Here is a 25,836-nt window from a genome sequence, read left to right as displayed (position 1 = left end):
GGGAGGGAGCTGCAGCAGGTGTAAAGGCCCTGCAGTAAGTCTGCCTGGCGCATCTGAGGGAGGATGGGGAGGCTCGAGTAGTGGGTATGAAGAAAACTGGGAATGAGCGGGTGGAAATAAGGTTAAGGCATTGATGGTGAGCCAGATAATGCTGGGGTTCTGGGTGGTCATAAAGACATTGCCTTCCCTCTTTGTGATATGGGTACCAATAAAGGCTTTTGAACAGAGGAGGGACCTGGTCTGAGTCCCGAATTGACCTCTGTCTGCTTTGGTGAATAGACTGTGGGGCATGGGCAGAAGCAGATAATCCAACAAGGAGGCCAACACCATAATCCAGCAAAGAGATAATCGTAATGTGGATGAGGGTGGTAGCAGCGAAGGTGGAGGAGCTGGTGGCAGCGAAGGTGGTGAGAAGTGGTCAGATTGCGGATATACTTTGAACACAGACCCAATGAGATTTGTGGAAGAAATGGACACAGAGCGTGAGAGGAAGAGAAACGTTGAAGGTGACAGTAAGGTTTTGGCCTGAGCGATGGAAGAATGGCGTTGCCGTTAACTAGATGAGACTAGAGGAAGAGCTAGTTTGAAGAGGCTGTGAGGAAGACTCAGTTTTGGATATGTGAAGTTTGAAATGCCTGTCAGACATCCAAACAAAGGTGTTGTTAGGTCTGGAGTTCAGGGAAGGTGTCCTGGCTAAAGGTATAAATGTATGATTCATCAGCGTATAGATGGTATTTAAAGACACGGGACTCGATGAGATCACCCAGAGAGTGTGTGTGGAGAGAGAAGAGCCATCTAAGGGTGGAGCTCTGGGGCCCCGCATTTTAATTTTAGAGTAGCTGTTAGTTTTTCTCAGAACACTTGTGCTCCACTAGCACAGTTTGAGATATGCTGATCTAAAAGAATATATCTTTGCAACTACTTTTATTTAGAGCATATAGAATACAGTTTATTTCCTTTGGCCTTTAAAAATATACTCCTAATTTTCTATGATGGTACAGTGATCCCAGTAAAGGTACAAAGTACTAGTAAAAGATTTTGTGGAAGTATATAATCGACTAGAATTTTCTGCATGTGTTGTGAGTCAGGTAGCTGCTTAGTGATAGATCTAGACACAAGACGCTTTAAAACCTCTAACTTTCCTGGGCATTTGAAGTTCTTTTGGTCTGATTTTTAGTGCTATAGATCTTATTACTTTTATGTGAAAAGTGGGTAGGTGTTCAGTACAACTGTTCTAACCTTCAAGAAACTCAGGGAAAAAATGTAAACATGGACGAAAGTGTGATTGAGAAATGAGTGCTTCCAGAGTTCCCAAGAAAGTGGGCTGAGATGGTGGAAATGTTGAGCTGAGCTCTGAAGGATGTTTAGAATGGTAGAAATGAGACAGTTTTTGTTAATGAGTGTTTGGGGTAGGTACATGCCAAAGGAGTGGATATGATCAGATTACCTGTCTAACTAGAGCAAAGAGTGCTGGAGAGACGAGAAGTAACATCTGATTATTTCAGAGCCTCGTGTCCAGTGTTGGTAAAGGCAGCTCTCTGGGAAGGAACTGAGGAAGATCCCTCTAGCAGTGCTGGTTTGCTATGTGTTTGGACCACTTGGCTGTTTCCCACCCACACTGTTACAGAGAACTTCTTTAGGCCATAATAACAGTTTTGGGAGTTTGATGTTTTTAGACCCTTCCCATAGCTGCTCTTTCCACATCTTTACAGTGTAAACATAACTTGATATTAACATTTCTTGGAGGACTGATGGTATAAACTTCGGAAAAGTCCCTTGCTATTTAGAAGTATTCATGTTTCTAACATTATATATATATATATATGCTTTTTTATTTTAAGTTTCCACTAAATTATTAGCCCCAACTTCCTGTTCTTTTTTTTTTTTTTTTTGTTCCTTCACAGTTTTCTTCTCATATAAAGTACCAAATTTAAGGAAAAAAATTCCTATAAAAATGCCACTGAGGGTGATAGAGTTTTAGAGATCAGTTTTTGTTACACTTATTTTCCCTAATTAGGAACTCTTTAAATGGAAATTGAAAAGAAAGTGTGCTATAACTTTTTTATTAATGGGGAAAATTGTGCCATTCCTGCCACTTCCCATCTCAGTGATAATCCGTGGCACAAAATGCTAAGTGCACTGGTAACTTTTGACTTGAGGGGAAAGACACTTATATTGATAAGGATATATCAGAAGTCTGCCTTTCCTATGGTCCTGCAAAATTCTCATCTCTGTCCTTCCATGGTCACTGAAATGTTTTCCTTGAGCTGTGGAAGGCATTTCCCACTCACGGAAGGATGCTTAAACTACCCTCTTCTAAGTGGGAGTTGGGAAGGGAAGGAAAGTAAGAAATAATACCTATCAGTAAAGCTTTCAAAGTGACTGTGTTGTGCAACCTTCACTCATCGAGAAAACCACTTTGCATCTTTACCACTGTACTCAAACTCACACATACCTCCCCATCCTCACCATCAGCTCACGTGTGTTTCACTGCAAAAATGTTTCTTCAGAAGCCCTCCTCTTCACACCACCAAACCTCCCCTCGGTACCCATATAGTCTGCTTTCCCTAGTTCAGATTGATAAGCTCTCCATCTGAAGATAACCCTTCTACTTGCGGTATGGATGGACAGTCTCTTCTCAGTAGTTCAAAGTTGCTTGAGCAGAATTTGAAGTTATCTACCCCTGATGCAGCAATAATATGCCTCTACTAGATCATTCTCATTAACATTCCAAAGCGTTATCATATTTCCCATTTAAAAAATCTCCTATTGTATGCCTTCTTCCACCTCCCCTCCTATTTTTTGGCTTTTCTTGGTAGCAACATTTTTCAGAGTAGTTATCTGTACTCCATGTCTCCCTTTCTTCACCTCTCATTCTTTACTGGGCTCCCTTTGTCCACTGTAACAGCTCTTATCAAGATCACTGAGCACCTTCGTCTTGCCAAATTCATTGGTCCATTCTTTTGTTTCCATTGGTCCATTCTTAGTGATGATTTATTTGAGCTATCAGCTGCCTTTGACTCAGCTGATATGCATTCCTTATCGAGCTCTTCCTTCACCTGACAGTTAAGTCCTGACTTCCCTCCTCCATCACTGGCTGCTCTTCCCCAGTGTCGCCTGCCAATAGCTCTATCCATTCTAATAAAAGCTAGCATGATCCAGGGTTTAGATCTTATCCTTCTTCTCTAGCTACACTCACACGCAAGCTGGTGTGATTCTGTCGTATGGTTGTAAGTATTGTTTACATGGTAATGTCTCTGAAATTTATGCCTTTCTACTCCACCTTGCCCCCTGGGTTTTAGTAGTCAAGCCCCACCTAAAACACCCAGAACTCCTGACCATGGCATTCAAGGCCTTCGCCTTCTTGTCCCTCCCCCACCCCCTTACCTATACAACTTCGTTTGCTGCTGTCTTCTCCCCGTCACTCCTTCAGCTGCCATCACACTTGCCTTATTATTTCTTCTAACTCCCAACCTCTTTCCCATCTCAGAGGCTTTGAGCTCACCATTCTCTTTGCCTGGAATGTCCTTTGCCTAGATCTTTGCATGGCTTGTCCCCTTACTCCAGTGTCAAATGTATCTCTTCATAGGCCTTTCCCAACTACCCTACCTAAGGTACCCTCTTACTAGTTTTATTTTTTTCTTAGCACTTATCACTATTTCAAATCATATTTTATTTCTCCCCTGCTGGAATATGAGCCCAAGGAGGACATGTAATTAGTTGATGCTTCCCTGTTTTCCTAGGTGTTAGATCAGTGTCTGGCTCCTACTAAACTCCCAATACATGTTTACTGAGTGAGTGAATCAATAAGCAAATTGTCTTATATGTAAACATTGTTTTATATGTAAACCGTGCTATTATATCCTCAATATTTTTTAATCCAAAGCACAGAGAAATGTTTAATAGAATGGTTAAACATAAGAGGAAAATGGCTACAGCTAGATCCTGTTGCACATAGACTCATATAAAGGAATCCCCTTGAGTGGTATATGGAATGTTTCTTCGGTTCTCTTCTCTGGAAATAAGTTGTGTTTTCTTGGCTCTTCCCATGCAGCTGAAGAATAAGTTCATGAAAAAACTGCCTCGTGATGCAGAAGCCTCCAATGTGCTTGTTGGTGAGGTCAATTTCTTGGATTCGCCTTTCATTGCCTTTGTTCGACTACAGCAGGCTGTCATGCTGGGAGCCCTGACTGAGGTCCCGGTGCCCACCAGGTGAGCTGATCCCTGACCTGCTGGGGCCTACATTGTGATTATGGGGAAATCTCCTCTCCCTCAGGCTAGAGAATCCATAACCAATAGAAGGAGGATACATCAGAGTGAGCATTATTGGAAAGGATTGATTTGAAATAATGGTTTAATTTGACTTTCATGGCTGTCACATTTCTTAATACTTATATAGTAGTAATCATACTAAAAATTAAAACCATTTCTTGAACCATGTACTAGTTTCTTCTTATGGATTAGTCTGTTTAATCCTCACAATATCTTTTAAGTATAAATAGTTGGTATACGAATTTTTAGATGAAGAAACTGAGTCTTAGAGTGTAAGTAACTTGCCCTACCTCATACAGATGGTAATTGGTTCAGATGTCAGAGTTGCTTTTATTTGCCTTACTTTTTATCAGAAAATTGAAATTATGTATATGCATATATATACATATACAGACATATAAAATTATAAAGCTGCACCCTTAAATTTGCACACTTGCACAGTATCTTCAAACCAGTCCTGTTGATCTCCCTCTGCAACTGTGCTCGATAGTGTTAGCGAGCTTCACTTATGATATGCAATATGGGAATGTAAGTTAATGCTTCACTTAAACTTGTGCTAAAGAAGAGTTTGAAGAGAAGTTTGTAATCTTCAAATTGATGTCTGAAAGTTATCACATGAATAGGAACTTTTTGGGGGTGTATGTGTGTACTTTTTTGAGTCCTAGAGGAAGAACAGATGATTTTTCTCTTCTTTAGACTTCTCCACATGAGCAGGAAGGGATATGAATCCTTCTCAGGGATCTCAGATGGTCTGAGCATGATTAACTGACCATGACAAGGGGCTCAAGGTTTGTTTTGAGCCAAATTAGGAGGAAAATTAGAACATTTATTTTATTGCCTCCCAATTTATAGATCACAGGACATTCTTTATGATCATACAGGTATTTTTTACTCATTTTTATATTTCTTAGACACTTAAAATGGGCATAATACTCGTCATTATTAGGCAGCCATTGGACAATAGCCGAGGAAAGAACACGATCATTGCTCGTTCAGTCTGTGGGATTACCATGATTTGTGTTTTCTGTAACTTAGCTTTTTGCTTGAAAACATGCCAGCAGAGCCTTGAAGTTCTATCAGTCACTTGGCGAAAGCTGGCTGACTCAGACCACAGCTGAATAAAAAACCCTATGGTTTTATTTGTGTCTCTTTGGACTAACTTTACTGGGGCTTGAAAGAAAAAAGAAAACATGCCAAGGAGTGTTAAATTGCTCTTGATTTTTCATTTTTATTATTATTTTTAAAAGCTACAAATAAAAAATACTTTCAAAGACTCTTTAACAATAGTATGAGTTTACTGAGTAGCAAATCATGACCCTTTTTGTGTTCCTCTTATCATCTGCTTCTGCTTGTCTCATTCTTTTCTTCTGTACCAGAGCATGGCCGTAGTCTAGAGGTGAAATATAGCATCATTGAAATTAACAAAAGGAGCCCAGCAATTCAAGGGAATGTAATTCAATAATGTCATAAAACTATTTTGAGGCAATAATCTGAACAATATATCCTAGCATGTTAACATTTTTCCAGGAAATAATTTCATCCATTTGCTGTCCTCTGAACCAGTGCAGGCTGTAATCACTGAGTAGGGAGTCTCGTTAGGCTTTTTGTGCATGAGTAATGTGGGGGCTGTTTACAATGGCTGCATCCTGTGAAATCCAATAAAGGAAATCCCACAAGGAATGTGATAGTCATTGTGAAGGACTGCCTCTGCACTCAGCCCTGTGCTTTAACATGCACGTTACCCCGGTGTGCTGCAGGGAGACCCGAAAGTCTGCTTTTGTGCACATCTTGTAATGACCGTTTTCCCTTTTGAAGGCAGAAGAAAGTTGTGCTCTTATGCTTCTTATTATTTATAATAAACAGTATTACATCTTGGCACCTTTTAGGAACGGTAGCTCTAGGAGTTGCCCTGGGTGGAGTTCACAAGTTTCTCTACTCTGTTATTTGGTTGATCTGTTTTAGCTTTCCGTTTATAGGGATGTTACCTATGTAGGGGCCATTCTTGCCATCCATGCAAAAGCAAACAGCAAATGGTCTTTTGAGCTTTGGCCACGCGGTAGGATACATTTATGGTTTTCCTAGCATCTTGCATGCACTTTGCTTGCAGTCATCTTTGTCTATCCACAGAGGCTGCTACTAACTCATATTTATGAATTATGTAGGGGATAAATATTATTATTCCAATTTTATAGCTGAAAGAAGGAAGCAAAGGGAAGGTTCACTATCAGTGCTAGAAATAGACCTGCTGATTTCTGACTCTGAGGCCAGGCTTTTAGGGAGAATTTAAGGCAGTATCTAGAATGGGTTGGAATAAAATACTTTAGTGTTTTCCCATAAAGAATAATAAAAGCTCCTGATCGGTTTGTCCTTTCCTGACCTTGATTTTCACATCCAAGGCAAATAGTTATTCAGGGTGTTTGAGCCCTCTAAAATGTTAGAATGTTTACATCTTTCGTTTCACTGTAAGTTAAAATATATTTGATGTTATAAATGATTATTTGCCTAAAAAATGTAGTTTGTACTTAATTGTCAAAACCATAAAACATCCTATTAGAGGGCTTGAGATGGAGGTCCTGCTAGTTCAGTTCTGTGTCGTTTAACAATCCAACTGCTAGCTGCTGTTTACGTAAGTAATGTGGTTGGTTATGGTTGGTTTGTGGCCCTTGTGAATCTATTGTGGAAGCTGCAGTTCAGCCACATTTCCCAAAGCTATGAAATATAAATAATGGGTTATTTGATTCACTGTTGTTTTGAGAGAAGGGAGTAAAGGATGGTAAATGCTGAGTTTATTCTAGAAATAGCTGTGATATATCAGGAAGGGGGGGGGTGCACATCCTTTCTAAAAAGATTGAGTGGTTTAGGAAGGCTGGCTCTTTTTCTGGTATTATGCTCTGTTTCTGGCTATAATTATTTTGTGAATGTGAGTATCGTCCATTGGTTCCGGACACCGTTCATCTGGCACTTATTTTTGTTGTGGAAAATGCTACAGGCATCCTCCCCAGGCATAATCAGTTACATGAAAAAGCTCACAAGAATAGATAGAAGTGCTTCATGAAGATTCCAGTGATGACTAGGCTCTGTAAAAAATCCTAACTATGACTTATTTCTGGTTATGAGTGAATCAAAAGAACTTAGTAACATAAATTACTTTTTTACCCTGAGCTGTTAACATGGGCTGTGTCCTTCCAGCCACACAAATGTGATGTTTACTCTAATTTGTTAATAAAGAAAAAGGCTTCTGGTTAAAAATAACATCTGTCTATTGACAAAAAACAGCTTGGGCCATGAAAGAAGTTTTCAGTACATTATAAAAGCTGAGTTTGGCAAGATGTACTTCTACCATAAAAGTGGTAACAGCTTTCACTTCTTTGAGGTTTGAAGGGAAGAGAACATGTTTCAAGCAGAAGGAACTTTAACTTGATGAGTTGTTCTGTTTTCCCAAATCTTTCATGCTCATTTCAACAATACAGTTCAAATTAGAGATTTATTAAGGGTCTCCGTTTCTATAGGTGAAATTCTCGACCTGAGGTGATGTTTCCTGCTACTTAAAGATGGCCACATTTTCTATTTTATTCTTTATATTATTCTAAGGAGATGGATTTACTGAATGGTTCCTGACTGGAGTAATGCAGAAATTTTAACTGATATGTAAGATGTTATTTCTGTTTGACACTTGATGACTTTTCATCAAAGAAGAAGATTATACACACACACACACACACACACACACACATATATATGAATTACCTATATATAAATTAAATTACCTAAGAAAGAGGAATTATACCTTCATATCTAATTTAATGAAGTCACCAAAACATTGTAATTCTCATATACGGGTTTTGCTTTGATACGTGTTATATTTACCATTGGCCTGCTACTTCAACTCATTCTTTGGAACTATTTCGCAAAGACCAGAGTAAATAATTATAAGAAACCTGAAACACTAATGCAAAAGAATATGAGCACACCTATGTTCATTGCAGTGTTATTTATAACAGCCAAGATTTGGAAGCAGCCCAAGTGTTCATCAGTAGATAAGTGGATGAAAAAAAAGCTGTGTTACATTTACACAAGGAATACTACTGACCCATAAAAAAGAAGGAAACCTTAAAGAAGACACATGGGTGGACCTGGAGAGTATTATGCTAAGTGAAGTAAGCCAAAGAGAGACATATACCATATAATTTCACTCATATGTGGAATCTAATGAACAAAATAAACAAAACAAAAACAAACATGTAGATACAGAGAACAGACTGACAGCTGTTAGAAGGGAGGTGGGTTGGGGGCTGGATGAAAAAGGTAAAGGGATTAAAAAAACCTCACACACACAGATAATGGTATGATGATTACTAGAGGAAAAGGGGGTTGTGGGGAGGTAGGAGAGGATAAAGGGGCTTAAATAGGGATGGAAAGAGAGTTGACTTTGGATGGTGAACACACAATACAATATACAGATGATGTGTTATAGAAATGTACACTTGAAACCTATATAATTTTTTTAACAAATGTTAACCTAATGAATTCAATAAGAATTATTTTTTTTAAAAAGAAAATGTATGCTCTCATCTCATAGGATTTAACTTAGAGGCTCCATTATTTCAAGAGCTCTTGGAATAGTCACCTATTATCTGACAAAATCTATATTTGAGGACTATTAATGACTGAGAGCATTTTACTCACTGTTTAACAAGAGAGTATATTGGCTTTGTTGCCATGTAGTCAATCTGAAAATTAACTCATGTGTCAGTTGATAAATGTGTATGTCCATAATGGATATTTGTAAACTACGACCATGATGGAGGTGCTAGGGAGAGGCAGGGAGAGGTTCAGAGTCATTCTGGAAAGGTTTTAGATATTACATACAGGTATTACAGAAAAACTAATATTTAGATATATTAAAATAATAAAAAATGGAAGGAAACGGAACCTCATTATTTTAAAATGTATCAAGTAAAAATCCAGATATCCATTTTCTTGTATTTTTTGCCTTTTCTTGTTGTTGTTATTCTTTTACAGTTGTCCCAATTTTCCCCCTTTGCTCTCCACTGCCCTGCCCACCTCCCGCCCCCACCCCGGCTCCCACAGTCAGTCCCCACCCTGTTGTCCATGTCGATGGCTCATTTATACTTGTTCCTTGACTAGACCCTTCCCCTCTTTCCTCCCTTTTCCCCCTCCCCCGTCCCCTCTGGTCACTGTCAGTCTGCTCCCTGTTTCTATATCTCTGGTTCTTTTTTGCTCATTTGTTTGTTCTGTTCATTAGGTTCCTCTTATAGGTGAGATCATATGGTATCTTGCCGCACTGCACCTATCCCCTTTGCCTAAAATCACACCCTTATTGTCCTTCCTGACAGCTGGCCATTAGCAGATAGGCAGATAAGGTGGAAAAATGTTACCATACTATAGGTGTTTCTTAATTTGCATTTTGCCTTGGTGGTTGAATATTTTTTGCATGTGTTGCATTCAAATCAGTGATTAATTTCTTAAGAAAAATCCGTTTTACTGTCATAAAGGAGCACTGTATAATACTACATGTAGTGGTATATGATTTAGGTCCAGTTTCAAAGGAAGAAAAGTTCTAGTCTCAGTTAAACTTCAGTGCTAGAACTAAAATCCAATTCCAGTAATGGCTTCCTTTATCCTTGGGCAGACCTTTGTGCCTGCTGATTGCTTTTGCTATTTTATCTACTATGATAACACTTGTAGTGAGCCTGCTGCCCACTCCAGAGCTGGTTTCTAAGCAAATAAGTACTGAATGGCTTTATGGTTATTCTGAGATAAAATTGGAGTTTCCATAGTTTCAGATAGCTTCTTATGTTCTTAATTTCTGTTTTTTCTTCTTTGGATTGAATTTTATAATGAAAATAAAAAAATTTAAAAAAAAGAATGATCTATTCAAAGGCATTTTGGAACAGACCCTAACACATTCAAGAGTACTTGCTATCAATCCTTTTTTACTTAAATTGCAGTATAGAAATAAATAAGTAAAAAATAAAAATTTTACTAAGCTAAGTCCTTAGCCATTCCTGGTCTCATAAAATTTTACCTAAGGTTTCTTGCCCCCAGCTAAATATCCACATCTTTTCCCAGGATGATCTATGGAGTCATTGTTGGATGGCCTTTCTCTACTGAATCACGGTATATGTAGGTTGGGTAGGTAATATTAGGCAGAATCATGGGCTGAAAAGGAAAAAGGTAGGAAGGCCTATCTACTCTGTCTCATTTACTAAGCACAGTCTTTGGGCTCATCCATTAACCTCCTTGAGCCTTGGTTTCTTCACCATTAAACAGGAACAGGATACTCATCCTTATTGCAAAGGGTTGTATGGAATTTAAATGAGGTGATGAATGTGAAATGTTTTGCAAGCTTTAAAAAGTTGTGCAAATATATGATGTGGTCATTTTTATTGTTCTCATTATCTTTGTGTTAGGTAAGATGTGATCGTAAGCAAGGCAGGAATTTATCCGATGTTGCCTTTAGTATATTTTTTCTTATTCATTTAGGTATCAGGTTTCCTCCTCCATAGTAAAGACATGCATCTTTACTCTTGTGATCAGTGAGGGATTTCTTCCACCATGATTTAAGGGAACCTGATTGGGGATAAGCTTATTATTGCAAGTTTCAGGACTACTTACTGCAGAGCAGTGCTTGAGCATTATCAAGAAAACAAGTTTGGAAAGGAAAATGAGGACACCCACACACACACACACACACAAAACCTTTAAATGTGTATGATGCTTTATTTTGATTTTTTTCCCCCGATTTCTCTTTCTTTACTTTGGCTGTGAGCATGTGGCTTACTTAGAGAAGACTTGGTTTTTGCTGACAGCCAGTCACTTCTAAGTAGAAACATTTCTTAAAAGTCTGGAGAAGATCATATGTCATTGCCCAAAATAGGTAAGGAAAAGTCAGAGAAATCTGGAGATGTACTAAGCCTTTCTAGTTATTGTGTATAATGAGTTTTTTTCTAAGATTCTGTAATTCAGTAGAAATGGAGAGGAAAGAAGGTTTAGAAAAGAAAGATCAAATGAACCTTTCCTTCTCAGTGAAGAAGCTTTTCAGGTTTCTGTGCTAAATTCTCCGTTGCCTCCAAATAAACTAAACAATCAGTTATGTTTCACTATAGTTGAAAGAGTATTTGTCATATTACCAAGAATATTACTTTTGTTTAAAGATGTATTCTAGGCCTAACGTTTTTATGAACCAGGATAAACGTGTCTCAGTTTTAGGTATTTTAAGTTTGATGAAATGTGTGTTACAGCCTTTCCTTCTTTCCTCTTCCATTAGGTTCTTATTCATTCTCCTAGGTCCTAAGGGGAAAGCCAAGTCGTACCATGAGATTGGCAGAGCCATTGCCACCCTGATGTCTGACGAGGTAGGGAGTTGGGAAGATGGTGATCTCTGAATGTCTGACTTGAGTGTTTTCATACTGTGATTTGGCTGCCACTGTAAGGTAATTCAGTGACTTGAACTTTTTAAAGAATATTTGACATACATCAGTTTTAAGAAGGAAAAAAATATGTTTAGAAAATAAAGGGAAATATATTTTATTCCAACATAAAATTTACTTTTGGAAACTGTGTAGATGTCAGCTTATTTGCCATGAATGACTACCTCATTGTAAAGAAGGCTGACAACCACATCATTCTAATTGAATGATGTGCATTCAGGAAGTGCCTGCTTTGGATATTTGCATAAAAGACTTGGAGCATTTGCTGCCTTAGATGGTTTAGTTATTGCCTTGATGACTAAACAAACAGATAGGCACTGTCTATGTTCCTGAATGTACATAATCCTCTTGTCAGTTCTTTCATTCTTCTCACCTAGCTGATGATCTGAAAGGCCCTTACACAGCTCCTCCGCCTTTCATAGCTGCACAGAGAATCACCTACTGAAAGTCCTTTGCTTTATGTCTTGCCAATATAACTCTGCTTTTTCTTTTTTTAATAGCTAACAGTATTTGTGTGTTTGAGGGCTGCAGTGTTTGGGTCTCAACCCAATCTTAACACTCAGCTTGAACTTTCCTTCTTGAATTATCAGCATTGGTTTGTCCTGGTAGTTTTTATTTCAGGGAATGACTCCTCAGTATCTTTCCCTAAATCATTTTCATCTGGTTTCCATAGCAACAATATCAATAATGCTACATAGCAGTGGGAGGTGAAAGGCAATACTATTTTACAGCACTGGTAGGAAAAAAACATACATAAAAGGAACAGCCATTTGTTTTCTCATGCTTCTCCATATATTCTTTCAGTTTATTACTGAAATATTTTGGGGCATGCAGAATAACAGGAAATATGAGAGTGTGGTTATAGTAATATTGAAGTGGATTATGGATTGCATTCTTCAGGCTGGATGTGTGAGGGATGTGGAGATTTACCATGTTGGATTAGCACATCTCTTATTTTTCCTTAGGTGTTCCATGACATTGCTTATAAAGCAAAAGATAGGCAGGACCTGATTGCTGGCATTGATGAGTTCCTAGATGAAGTCATTGTCCTTCCTCCTGGGGAATGGGATCCAGCGATCAGGATAGAGCCTCCTAAGAGTCTTCCATCATCTGACAAAAGGTAAATCATCAAACATTGGGGGTGTTAAACCTTGAGAAGGAGGTTATGTTTGGCAAAGGAAATGGAGTCAGGCAACTGTCCTGATATTTTTAGGTTCCTATTTAACTCGATGTATTATCTCATCTCAGATGAATCACACATGTGCTTTGGTTTGACATTTCATTGACACTGTACAATGAATGTTATATATTGTGATGTTCTTTGGTGATTATAAATTAGAGCTCTCAGAGATTCTTTGGAGATGTTTTGGGGACTCCCTGTGCATGTGGACAGATCATTTTATAAAAGATGAGGCTCTGTAGATTTAAGAGATTAAGAAATCGAGTGAATGGGATGGAGGAGCGAGTGAAAAGGAAAAAGGACTCATAGACATGGACAACAGTGTGGGGATTGCAGGGGGAGGGGAGTATTTGGGGGATAAATGGAATGGGAAAAATACAACTAAAAATAAAGTGAAATAGAGGGGAAAAAAAAGAAATTGAGAGATAATTGAGAAGCCATTTTCTGGAAATGTGTTCTTTTCCAGGTAAAATGGGCTGTATCTTGTACAATATACAATTTGTTCAGCTTTCCTATTCCTCCAATCATTTGTCTTGATTCTAAGTATAACACTTTCAGAATTGTCTGTTAGGACAGCAGAAGGAAACAGTGATCTTTCTCCCAAAGGGTTTTCAGGTCATCTCTTCATTAGCTGGTGCATGACACAGCTGAGAGGCGGGTAAGTACAGTAAACTAATATTCTCTTGGGCTCTGTTGTTTCAGAAAGAACATGTACTCGGGTGGCGAGAATATTCAGATGAATGGGGACACACCCCACGATGGAGGCCATGGAGGAGGAGGACATGGGGACAGTGAAGAACTGCAGAAAACTGGACGGTAAGTAATGGATTCTTTGGTCACTCATGATGAGGTTGTCCTTAGATCTAAATTTCCCTCCATCTCTCTATCAGCATTTTATTCACTGGTTTGTACATCTGTTTAGACAACACATATTTCTAGTGTACCTAATAGTCACAGCCCCTGGGGATGCAACAGTGAACTGAACAAAAACCCCTGTCCTTGTGGGTCTTACTTTGTAGTGTTGGAGACAGTGAACAAATAGAGGGAATGTGGTGATGGTTTTATTGAGAAAAACAAGAGAAGTAGGAAGTATGTGATGGGAGAAAGATGTCTTAGATAGGGTGGCCAGGGACGGCCTTAAAGACCATCGCAACATTTGAGGGAAGTCCTAGATGAGGTGGGAGACACCCCATGTACAAGTGGGGTTGGGAGAAGGGGCGGCAGGGGCCTGGTATGAGCTGGTTGGCATTGTGGCCAATGTGCCTGGAGTGGAGTGAGTGAGAGGGTGTTAGAGAGAAAAAACAGACATTGTGGGTGGGTGTGTATGACAGGAAGCATGAACAATGTACCAATCTTTCCTGATTCCGTATCTGTACATTTACTCAATAGTGGGTGCCTGTTATAGAACTGACGAACTCGCAGGTCACGGTCTCCCCAGCCTGCAGTTGGGAAGTCAGGTTACCCAGATTGCTTTGGCTAAATCTTTTTTCATGACAGTTCTTCCTCCTCCACTGCTACAATCTCCTTTTCATTTTGGGTTAAGTAAAATTTTTAAGTAGGATACTCATTTTATGAAGGTATGTCTATTTTAAAACTATGCAAACTGAGATCTCCTTCTTCTGTATTTCACCTTTCCTCAGTGCACTAAGGGTCTGTAGTTTGCCTGGCCCTGTGCAGACCAAGTAAACTGAGCAGTACACTGAGTACAGCTGAGGGCCAGTGAGCACCCAGATAGACAGACAATTCTCATAATGTGTGATAGCCCGTCATTGCAGTCTGAACTATGGCTGGAGGGTCAAGACTTCAGAGAGCTGTTGAGTTTTAAGGGAGAACATTGTAGGCAGAAGGAATGGCAGGGGGAAGTCTGAGAAGTGAGGTCTGGCCGGGAGGGCGTACCGGCTGGTGGACTAGTCAGGTGACCTGCTTGCATTTGCAGTGGGGCTCAGCTTGCAGCGCTTTTCTACCACATACCTGCATGGTTTTCTCTCTTAGTTCCTCCAGGTTCTGCCCCCAAAGTCACTGGTCATGAGGCCTGTTCTGGCCACTCTTATATTTCAAGCACAGCTACTCTAGCACTTACTCCTCTTCCCCACTTCATATTTCCCTTGATTTTTAGTTTAGCACCATGCATTTTTCTTATTTTGTCTCCTCCACACAGAAAGTAAACTTTCTGAGGGTGGGTATTTTTTTTTTTTTCTCTATATCATTCACTATTGTATCTCCAGCACCCAGATTAGTTCTGGGCATATCACACATGTTCAATAAACATTTGTGGACTGGAGAATGAATGACTGACTGACTGAATGAATGAATGAATGAGGCTGGAAAGGAAGCTATGGCAATATTATAAAGACCCTTTTATGATATGCTCACATGTTTAGATGTCTTTCTTCATAAGGTGAGAAATTTTAATTTATCTATACAATTCACTCTCATCTAAAGACCAACTATCTGATCTGTAGGGAATGTGACACCTAATTTGGTGACTGAAAAACAGATAGATACAAGAAAATTTATTCTTCTACAGTTTTCTGGTTTTATCTTAAGCGATTAAATAGTTCCTTGTTCAGCCAAGCCCTGTAAGTACAGATTCTTTGTGGTTTAATAAGTTATCTCTTGGTTAATTGGATGGTCATTTATTTCACATTGTCACATGTTTGCTGTCTCCCTACCTAGGTTCTGTGGTGGACTAATTAAGGACATAAAAAGGAAAGCACCATTTTTTGCCAGTGATTTTTATGACGCTTTAAATATCCAGGCGCTGTCAGCAATTCTCTTCATTTATCTGGCAACTGTAACTAATGCTATCACTTTTGGAGGACTGCTTGGGGATGCCACTGACAACATGCAGGTGGGTCTGGTCTGAGGGAGACGCAAATAGTATGGCCCAGATTCCCTCCTCTGCCCGACAGCTCAGCGCAGTGAAAAGCAGATGGCCTTTCAGTTACTCAGCGCGATTTTCTTTCTTTTTTTTTTCTGGATGCTGCATTTTACTTTGCTTCTGGCCTGCTGCTGTATTTCCAACATTTTAGTAATTATAAAAATAGCTTGATGAAATCTGGTTTGAGTCACAAGTGGAGAAAGGAAGGGAAGGAAATGAGCATACAGAATCTATTTGGGCAAAAGCGTATTAGCTGCTTTAATTTTGTGCAGGGCACAAGGTTTAGATTTTCCACTCGTCGTCGTCGGCAGCCGTCCGTCTCGAGAGACGATGGTGTAGCTTCTTAAGAGTCTATCTGCACCGCCGAGAATGGCTGTGCAGTCCGACTCGGGAGTAACACGGTATCTGTCTCCTCCCGTGTTGAATTGACATCTTGCGATGACGCTGGAGTGTCCTCTCCAGTGAAGCTGAAGCTACAGAGCCTGGGCAGGGTGATATGGAGGGTCTGCTGTTGCCCATGCAGCAGACTCCCCCTCTCTTCGCAGCTGAAGGGTCCAAGGGAAAGACGGAGTCAATACAGCTTGGCTTCAGGTGCGCCGCAGGAGTTGCCGGTGTTGACTACAACGTCAAACCGCCTCAGGGACTCCGGCTCCGGATTTTCTGTCGGGGTTTACTCCCTTAGCCTTTCCCCTGAAGAGGTATGCCGCAAGGCAGCGGAGGTTTTTTGGAGTCAGAGTTTTCCTTCTCTGACTACCTTGAGTGTATAGACCATAAAGTTAAACTTGATGAACACACTCTTTTCGGGAGTGCACAACTCCCTTCATTTTACACAGGAGCCAACAGGATTATCAATTGAGTGATTTACTCTAGGGTAGATTTGCTTATCTGTCAGTAGAACTCAGCTTTAAGAAATACAAGATAAGAGTTCTTTCTTCTGTTCCTAAATCTGCTTCTCATTAAGCTGTGAAAACTCTGGATTGACGTACACTGTATTTTGTGGGAACCACAATTTGTTGGTTACTTTGCAGGTGGCATTTGCTTTCCTTTTGTATCAATAATACCCAAGGTTTCAGTGATAAAAAAAGACACTTCAGGTTCCCTCAATCAGAAAAATATGTATAAAACTACTTTTAGTTGATCTAGTCATTAAGAAAAACATAGGCCTTGTGCTAGGTAGTGACCAGAGTGAAAGTGATATTCTTAAATAAAGAACCAGACTCAATCCCTTTTCAAACTCCGTCCTCTTTTCCTACGTATAATATTACTGTTTAACCTATGTGACATTCCTCAGTTCTGCCAGCAGGCTTAATTTAAAAAAAGATACAGCTGATTCCAAACTATTGCTTTTCTTTCATTCCTTTTTCTTCCCTGGGCACATTTATGTTTTAGCTTTCTGCCTGAACACAAAAAATAAGATGGAGCCTATCTATATTGCTCCAAGTGAAAAGGGAGAAACTATTTTAAATAATTGAATTTAGTTTCTTAAGAGCACTTTTTATCTTTTAGTTCTTATCTACCACTGCATAGCATTATTATCCCAAAACTTAGAGGCTTGTAACAACCATTTTCTCTCTCACGGTCGGGGTGGTCGATGGGCTCCGCTAGGGGGGGTCCCCTCTTTGGTCCTCATATACTTGTGAGACAGCAGCTAAGGTTGGAGTCACCTGAAGGCTTCTTCACTCACACGTCTGGTGCCCGGGCTGGGATGTGTGCGGGAGCTGGGGACTGAGGCCTCTCCACGTGACTTTTTCCACATGGCTCGCTCGGGCTTTCTCACAGCTGGGGACGTGGGGACTCCTGAGAGCTTGTGCTCTATGGGCAAGAAGCAGTTGCCACTCGGTCTGCTTGTTTCCACGGGAATGTGTTCTCAGTATTATTTCATTTTCTGATTTTCCAAGAGAGGTTGAAATCTGGTGATTTAAAAATATCGGCAACTGATTAAGATTTTAAAACTAACATTGTGCTGGCCCGGGGCCACATATCTGTGTGTGTTCCCAGTGACAGAGCTGCGGCCTGGGGAACGGAGACTAAGCGTGGCAGCACGCAGAGGTGAAGTGTATGAAGAAGGCGTTCCCCTGCGCCCTCTCACCCTTTCTTTCCCATAAGATAGAAATGAAACATTTAAATTATGACAGCGATATCAGTAATAGAGGTTTTATAAAATCTGACTGTATTCAAACGAGATAGCTAGTTTTCATCCAAATGAAAGTGAAATGAGAACTAGAACAGATCCTTCAAGGAAACGGGGGCGGGGAGGGGCGGAGCAAAGGCACTGGAGAAGCACCCTTAGGCCAGCATGTGGTAGGTAATACAGGCAGCCCAATGTTTAGAAAAGAAAAGAGAACTGTGATTTCGAGAGGGCAGCAAGAACAAAACCATCTTGTCTTTTAGAATATAAAGACTTTTTTGTGCAGATTTTTAAAAATTTATTTTTCAATTACAGTTTACAGTCAATATTATTTTGTATTAGTTTCAAGCGTATAGCATAGCGGTTAGACAATCATATACTTTACAAAGTGGTCTCCCCACCCCGAAACTGCAAGCACTCACCTCGCACTGTACACAGTTATTACAATATTATCGACTATATTCCCTATGCTGTGCTTTACACCCCGTGACTGTTTTGTGACTACCAATCTCCTTTTTCACCCAGTCCCCCAGCCCCCTTCCATTTGGCAACTATCCATCTGATCTCTGTATCTGTGAGTCTGTTTCTATTTGTTTATTTTTGTGCAGATATTTTTTCAACACTTTTATTTTCATGGACGTTCTTCCCATCGAAATGGAGACATTATGACACTTTCTATGTGTTGTTTATTGCCTTTAAAAAACACTGAATTGAGAAAACAGTAAAAACCACTGAATTGAATTTCCTAGCTTTAGAATACTGCATCTGAGATGAGAAGTCTTTAAAGTCTATTGTTGACCCCTCCTAGGTGAATTCATTTCTATACGAGTGAGTTCTTGGGAAAGTAAAGGATTCTGTTGGGCAACATTAATATGGGCATTCTTCTTCTCTGGGATAAATTAGATAGGAAAGGCCTTGCTGGTGGAGGAAGCTGTTTCTGGGTTCTGAAGACTTTAGGAGAAACATAAACGCTCTCCACAGTCGGGATGTTAAGAATCTATATGTTGATTTTATCTATTTTAAGGACCAGGAAGTTAGGTGACTTGAAATAGTGAAGAGTATCCTAACACTGAAAGGGTATATACTTTAACACACAGAAGATTTGATGCTCTGGCAGGGCCAGTCTTCTGGCCTGGACATCAGGACGACGAAGTATTTTGTGGGTTTGGTGCTAAGGCCCAGGTTGTTTCATAAGTCTATGGAAGGTTGATTTGTTCCCTTGAAAATATTTATTTGATGTCTACTCTGTGCCAGACACTATTTTAAGTGCTGGGGATATAGATAAGTGACCAAAATAGATAGGAAGCCTATCCTGCCAGTATTTACAGTCTAGGGTGTTGATAAAGCTGTCTTTTTCTGTGCCCCAGGAGACAGCCCTAGTAGGCTCATTTAGGGGGTTAGGTTCTCTGGTTCTATTTGACACTCTCAACAAGATATGAAGACTAAGAAGAAAAGCACTGGCACAGCCTGAAATAATTTTCAGTTGTATTACATGCTTTCATAAATGTAGCAATGGGTTATTCTCAAAAGCACAAGCAGCTGAACTGAGTCAACTGAGAACAGTGCCCTTGTCTTTTTAAAAGCAAACGGCTCAAAGATAGTTCACATAGGGCCTTTATTGTCAGGCTGCAAATAGACATGTTACTGGGTAGAAACATGTTGTGAAAACACAGATGAGTCACTGCTTTGCTGTTGTTTAAGCAAACTCTTCTGCCAGCTTCTGTGCAGGAGGTCTTGCCTACTCAAAGACAGGATTTTACATTTAAGCATTTATTTCAGAGCTGAAATACACACACACACACACACACACACATATACACACACACGTAGATATATAATAATCACATGTATATAATAAGGTATATATCTTTAATAATTACATATAAATTTATGATATGTACTTAACATTCCCAGATATATGTTTGTAAACACACACAGACACACATGTACATTTCATTAGAAGCAGATCTGGGGAGCCATATGGATCATTTTCCATGGACCTGTACTCAGAATAAACCAGTTGAAGCTACAGTGGCTGCAGGTATAATTAATTCCTAATGGCCACATAGGTGACTGTACAATTTCCCCGCCTTGGCATTTTGGCCATGAGAGGCCTCTGAGGCTTCCAGAGTGAGTATTCACGGCTTCCTTGGTAAATGTGGGCCAAGTTTAGCTTGGGCTTCTGGGAGTGACTGAACAGCTTTGTCAAGAGTTGGTTGGCCTTACATTTATCTAAGATCCAGCCTTGTCTCATAGTGTTTCCTGTTCTTAGAATTTAATAAGAGCATAACATTTTTGAGATCCAGGAATTCTGCTGACATTCATTATATTCTTATTACTCTTATTTTCCTTTTCAGTAAGTCCCACTATAATCACACTCTGATCACCCTGCCATACTGTGAAATATACAGGGCTTTTCAGCTTCACCATCCTAAAAACAGGTACTTTCCACAACTAAAGTCTGTGATCGTGCACATCAACTCACTGCAGTGTATTTTTATATTCTTAGTTGCCAACCAGGTATACTGTTCTATTCATTTAGATATTTCTAATTAAATTGTTAAATGTCTATTTAACAAATATTTATGGATAGCTTAGTCCATAGGCAAGATACTAGAAAACATTTTTTGATACTTCATTACAAGTCTGTGTTATTTAAGTTGTTCTTAGCTTTATGAAGCAAAGAAAAGTATTTTAACTTAAATACTTGAATGACTGAATATAATTTAGTGAAGTATGAGTGAGAAAGTCATTTAAATTTTTTCCAGAAGTAAATATAATTCTATTTTCACAGTTTTATAGCAAAAGAATGCAGTAAGATTTTTAGAATTCTGTGAACTGTGAGATATTTATGGAACTAACAGAGCACATTTGAAGGGAACTTGTCTCATAATAACGAACATTTATAGTTGGCATCTCCAAATTTGAGGTTTTATTTTAACATACTGCTCTGCTGAGAATATTTAATCAATCTGCTTATGTTGGAATATATCATTTCTTATTCACATATGATTTTCCTTGATATGATAGACATTTCTTCGTAAAGCTTATTATGAGCAATTTATAACAGCAACTTAAAAGCAAATTGATATTTGGTTCACTATAGTTAGGGCTGTATGGTGATTTCAAATTGCCTAAATGTTGCACTTTCGTACTAAAATACATTTCTTCCTTGAAGTGAAAAGGTAAGATGACATGTTAATCTGCCTGAACTAGTCCAGAAATATTGCAATTTCAAAAGTTAGGTAGGGATAATTTGTTGGAATGATACAACTGGATTATTTTGGTAAGCAAAAATAAATGTCTGTCTACTGACAAAGCAAGGAGCTCTGCCTGGCTCATTGCCTCCAGTGTGTGCTGGCTATTCCTTCTCCCAGGAAGGACTTCCAAAAATTTGCTTCACTTTGGGTACAGATTCCGAATTAGAACTGTCTGATTAAAGTTAAGTAATTTGTGACCAAATTTTATTTACCAGAACTTTATTTATTTATTTTTTGAAAGAACTTTGTCAACTCTATTTTCTTGGTGGTCAGAAATGATACTGATTTAGGCTGGTTGGGGATTTCAAATATTAGAAATTTATAAAATTATTTTGTGTTTGGCTTGAAATGATTTTAAAATAGCTTAATTTTTATAAGATATAATAATGCATTGTAGAAAATTCAAGCAGTACAATAAAACTACGTAAAATATAATTTTGCCCTTTAACTCAGAAATCACCCAGAAATAACAGTTATTAACCTTTTCATGAATATCTTCGCATACATCTTGCAATGCTGATTGATATATAGGATTTTATATAAATGAGATCATAACATGCTGTTTCAAAGAATGACTAGTATTTAATGAAAGTCTTTCCACTTAAGCACGGATCTTTTAAGACTATTTGTATATATGATGCATGTGCTATAATTTACCTAATAAACCCCCTATTAGTAGGCTTTCAGTTTTCTCCAACTTTTTCATCTATAAACAAAGGTTATGCCAATTTATACATCTACCAACAGTGGACAAGAGCACTCATTTCTGTCAATCTGAGGGTTGAAAAATGATAGGTCATTCTTATTCAATTCAAATTTATTTGATTTTTAGTGAGAGTGAACATCCTTCCACATTTTTATTGTCTGTCCTTAACTTTGTGTCTTTGGTATATTTTCCTTTTAGGAATTCAGTTTTTTTTCTCAGTTGCTGATAAGAACTCCTTGTGTAATAAGGATATTTTCCTTTTGCTTGCCAGAGATACCACAAATATATTTTCCTTAGATTTTCTGTATCCCTTTTCACCTTATTTATGATTTTTTGCTGTATAGATTCTAATTTTTATGTAGTCAAAATCTTCAGTCTTTTATAATTTCTTATTTTCATGATATATTTAGAGAAGTTTCCTTACTTCAAGATTAGAAAAATATTTATCCACATGTCTTAGCCTTTTTATGTTTTTATTTGAATTTTTTATCCATCTGGAATTGATTTTTGTGTAAGGTTATACTGGCACTTGATGTTAGGGCCCTTCAGATGATCTAGATACATTCTCACAGCTCTTCAAACAAAAAAAAGATTGTAAAGCCTCCCTGCCTTGCCCATGTATTCTATTAGACTTGGAGTTGAACCTCTTTGGTAAAGGTTTTGGCTCATACTTTTCTTCAAGCAGGGAGCTAATTTGTCTTTCAAGTCTTCCCTCTTTTTTCAGTTCCTGCTGGGTGGTGTAAACAGAAATCCTGTTTATGACGACAAAGCACTTTTGCACAGAGAGGATGGCAGTAGGGATTTGGCAGCTGTGATCTGTCAGAACAGAAATCATTGATTTATAGGCTGTAGCTACACAGGTGAAATAAAAAAAATGAGGATTGGCTATCTAGTCTTCTTCCCTACTCTAGTTGAATAATCTGTGTAACGGAGCCTTAACTATGCTAGCAGTCGTTCATATTTTGAAAGAGGAGGAAAGGTTGCTTGTATGAGACTGAAATCTGGGCCATATAAAAATCACCCAGTCTTCAGAGATCTTGACTTAATTTTTCAAGGTAGAGATAAAGAGCCAGTACATTCTTTTCTTTGGGGAAAAAATAAATCTTTCCAGCTAATTCTCATGTGACTCGAATTTGATTATGTACTTGCATCATTCTGTACTCATTTTTGATCATGTGGCTTGGCTTATGCTGGGAACCCAACATAAAACTCCTGCAGGTAATTCAGAGCTCACTGCCTATTTCCAATGGTGATGCTTAAATGGCATTGGGCTGCATCATTTTTTCTTGGCTAAATTTCAGAGTCAAAGACTTATCTAGAGAAATTTAATTTTATTATTCAACAGTCTATAAAGTTGGTATAAATTACCACCAACAGGGCCAACAGGGGATAGCATTTCTCTTTTTATGGTTAAAAACATTTTAGTTTGTTTTTTTGATCTTGAAATGTGACAATAATGTTGGTGAATGCTTTATCATTTTCTGCCACCAAAATATTTTATTTTTCAAGTTTCACTTGGTTGAAAGTTGTCAAAGAAATAGAGAAGTCCTTGTTTTGGGGGCAGTTGTGCCACTTTCTTTTTTCTGTTATTGCCATCCAGTAACCACAGGGTTGTGATTATTATTGCAAATAATACATTTCTTTAAAACAAGGGCATGAAACTACAATGATTATATGAAGATATTAAATGGCAATAAAGTCAAAGTTGACAGCATAAATTTTTACTTTTTAATACTGGTGTTACCAATCATAGTTGGATACTTTTTCCCTTTAGAATCTTGCTTCTATGGTCTGAGCTCTTTCATGCTTTTTTTTTTTTTTTAATGTTTTTAATTTTTATTTTTAAGGAGGTATTGGTGATCATTTTCTTGGCTGTTTTGTGATGCAAGGGCCATCTTTGGTTTAATTCATACCCCACAGAGAAATGTTAAAAAAATTGTTTTGGATGTGGATTCGTTGCTGTAAAGTAAAATAATTTTGTTTTATTATAGTCAATTGCATGTGTTTAAAAACACAAGGAATAAAAAGAAGCTACTCTCTCAATGGCTATCATGTTGACCCCTAAGGCTTCTATTGATGTTGATTTAGGATTTGCTCTTGGGAATACTGAGGGTCTAAAGAGGCTTTTTCCTGTTTTCTTCTGATGACTAATCTTCATCTTTCGTGCCACTCCGTTTACTTTCTCTCTCCATGTCCTTCCCCTTTTGAAAGAAAGAGAAATAATAGAAGCAGTCTGGGAAGAAGGGGAGAAGAAGCAGTGAAGGAAAGGGAGGCAACATTTTACTGTATCTCTACTTTATTCTTAGCTCTTTATATATTATTGTCTTATTTAATCCAAATGGCTATCTTGTAAAATGGCCATTGATGTTCCAGAAGCGAGACTGAGGAGTTAGAGTCTGGTGACTGGTGAAGCTGAGATTTGAATGCAGATATTCTTGGCTCCCAAGGCATGCTGTTTGTGCTGAGCCACCTGGAAGTGACCTTGGAAATCATCTAGTTCAACTTCATCTTATATCTATATGTGTATGTTACTATTCATCAAAAATGTATTATCTATGAGCTGTGTTAAGCACTTTACATATATTATCTAATACATATACTAAGGCATAGAGAGATTAAGTAAGTAGCTTAAAGTCATTGAGTAAATGGTACAGTCTAGACGTAAACTTGACCCAAGTCCATTGTTATTCTGTACCAGCTCGATGTTTTTCTCCTACATGAGAAAACTGTATTTGACAAAGATTAAGTGACATTCCCAAGATTATCAGCTCTTTGGTAGCAGAAGGAAGTCTAAACTTTAGATTTGATGACTGCCAGTTGTTTTTTCTTTCTACTCTTTTACTGTGAGTGACACTAGATCCAAAATAGAATAAAATAAGAGCCTAACCAAAAGGGAGCTGGAGCACTTGCAGCACCTGATTCTGCTACACATCAGAGCTCAGCCATCTGCATTCTCATGAATTGCTATGGACTTTGTTCCTCTGTGGGAAATCAGGTGTATAAGTGTCTTTATGAGTTATAGCTATTAAAAACACACACAGCCACACGTTATTTTCCTTTTTTATATCAGTGAACACTGAATATAATCAGAAAAAGGGTTTCTGATCATTCACTTTATAAGTTGCTTTAAATTCTATGTACTGTTAAAGGTATTTATTTTATGACATTATTTTTTAAATTTCTGTATTGTCAAGAGTAACATGTGAAAATATGGTGAAAATAGCTCTTTTCTCAGAAACGTTGGAAGCATCTCTAAGTTCAAGCAAGTTTCTTTCTAATTCAGTGTGTATAATAAATCACCTTTCTCCGTTTCAAAATTGTCAGCCACAGAATGGAAACTCCAGCACTTTCCAAGGATCAAGTACTGAAATAAAAATAATCTGCCTGTTAACTCTCACATGGCATCCATAAATCAAAGCCATTTTCTGGAAGAAAGTAGTTGTTATCTTCACCGAATGAGCAATGATGACTATTGACCTTTGATAAGTGGAAATTGGGGTGTGATTTGGGCATTTCTTCTTGGATTCCTTTAGTGCCTCCCAAGCTCCTGCAGAGCACATGGAGGTATAGTGTTTAGCATGATGGCAGGAAGGAAAGCATGATGACGCTGAGAGACCCTGTTCTTACCCTGGCGAAAACACACCTTTTCTCCTTGCTAAGGGTGAGGTAGTGGTTGGGCAAATACTTATACTCCAGAGACTTGTGCCCCATTGAATGTGGATTTGTTAATTTCATTTAAGCCCCTGAAACTCGGTATCTTCACATGTAAGACATCAAGACTGATACTCTTTGTTGGACTCTAGGGAGCCTTGTCTCTGCCTAAATGCTGTCTGGTTCTGTTAATCTCACTTAATCATTCTGCTTCCTGTTCCTCTGAGGAAAAATGGAGTGGATACTCTGATTACATATGAAATGGCTATAAAATAACAACCATGCAGTAGAACTCACATCCACA

General features: G+C 38.5%; 1 protein-coding gene across 6 annotated transcripts in view; it reads left to right on the top strand.

Annotated features, from left to right (window-relative positions):
• Positions 1-25,836, top strand: part of SLC4A4 (solute carrier family 4 member 4) — a 331,756-nt gene that overhangs the window by 222,372 nt on the left and 83,548 nt on the right. For all 6 annotated transcript variants that reach the window (XM_090266786.1, XM_090266782.1, XM_090266785.1 and 3 more), the window contains 5 exons: positions 4,055-4,212; positions 11,564-11,651; positions 12,692-12,846; positions 13,609-13,722; positions 15,583-15,757. In XM_090266786.1, coding sequence (XP_090122912.1) covers positions 4,055-4,212; positions 11,564-11,651; positions 12,692-12,846; positions 13,609-13,722; positions 15,583-15,757 — 690 coding nt within the window. The remainder of the gene's footprint in view (positions 1-4,054; positions 4,213-11,563; positions 11,652-12,691; positions 12,847-13,608; positions 13,723-15,582; positions 15,758-25,836) is intronic.

This window comes from Furipterus horrens, unplaced genomic scaffold (genome assembly GCF_987537825.1).
Source record: "Furipterus horrens unplaced genomic scaffold, mFurHor1.1.pri manual_scaffold_2, whole genome shotgun sequence".
In the NCBI taxonomy this organism is placed as follows: Eukaryota; Metazoa; Chordata; class Mammalia; order Chiroptera; family Furipteridae; genus Furipterus; species Furipterus horrens.
This window is presented reverse-complemented; position numbering and strand designations above follow the sequence as displayed.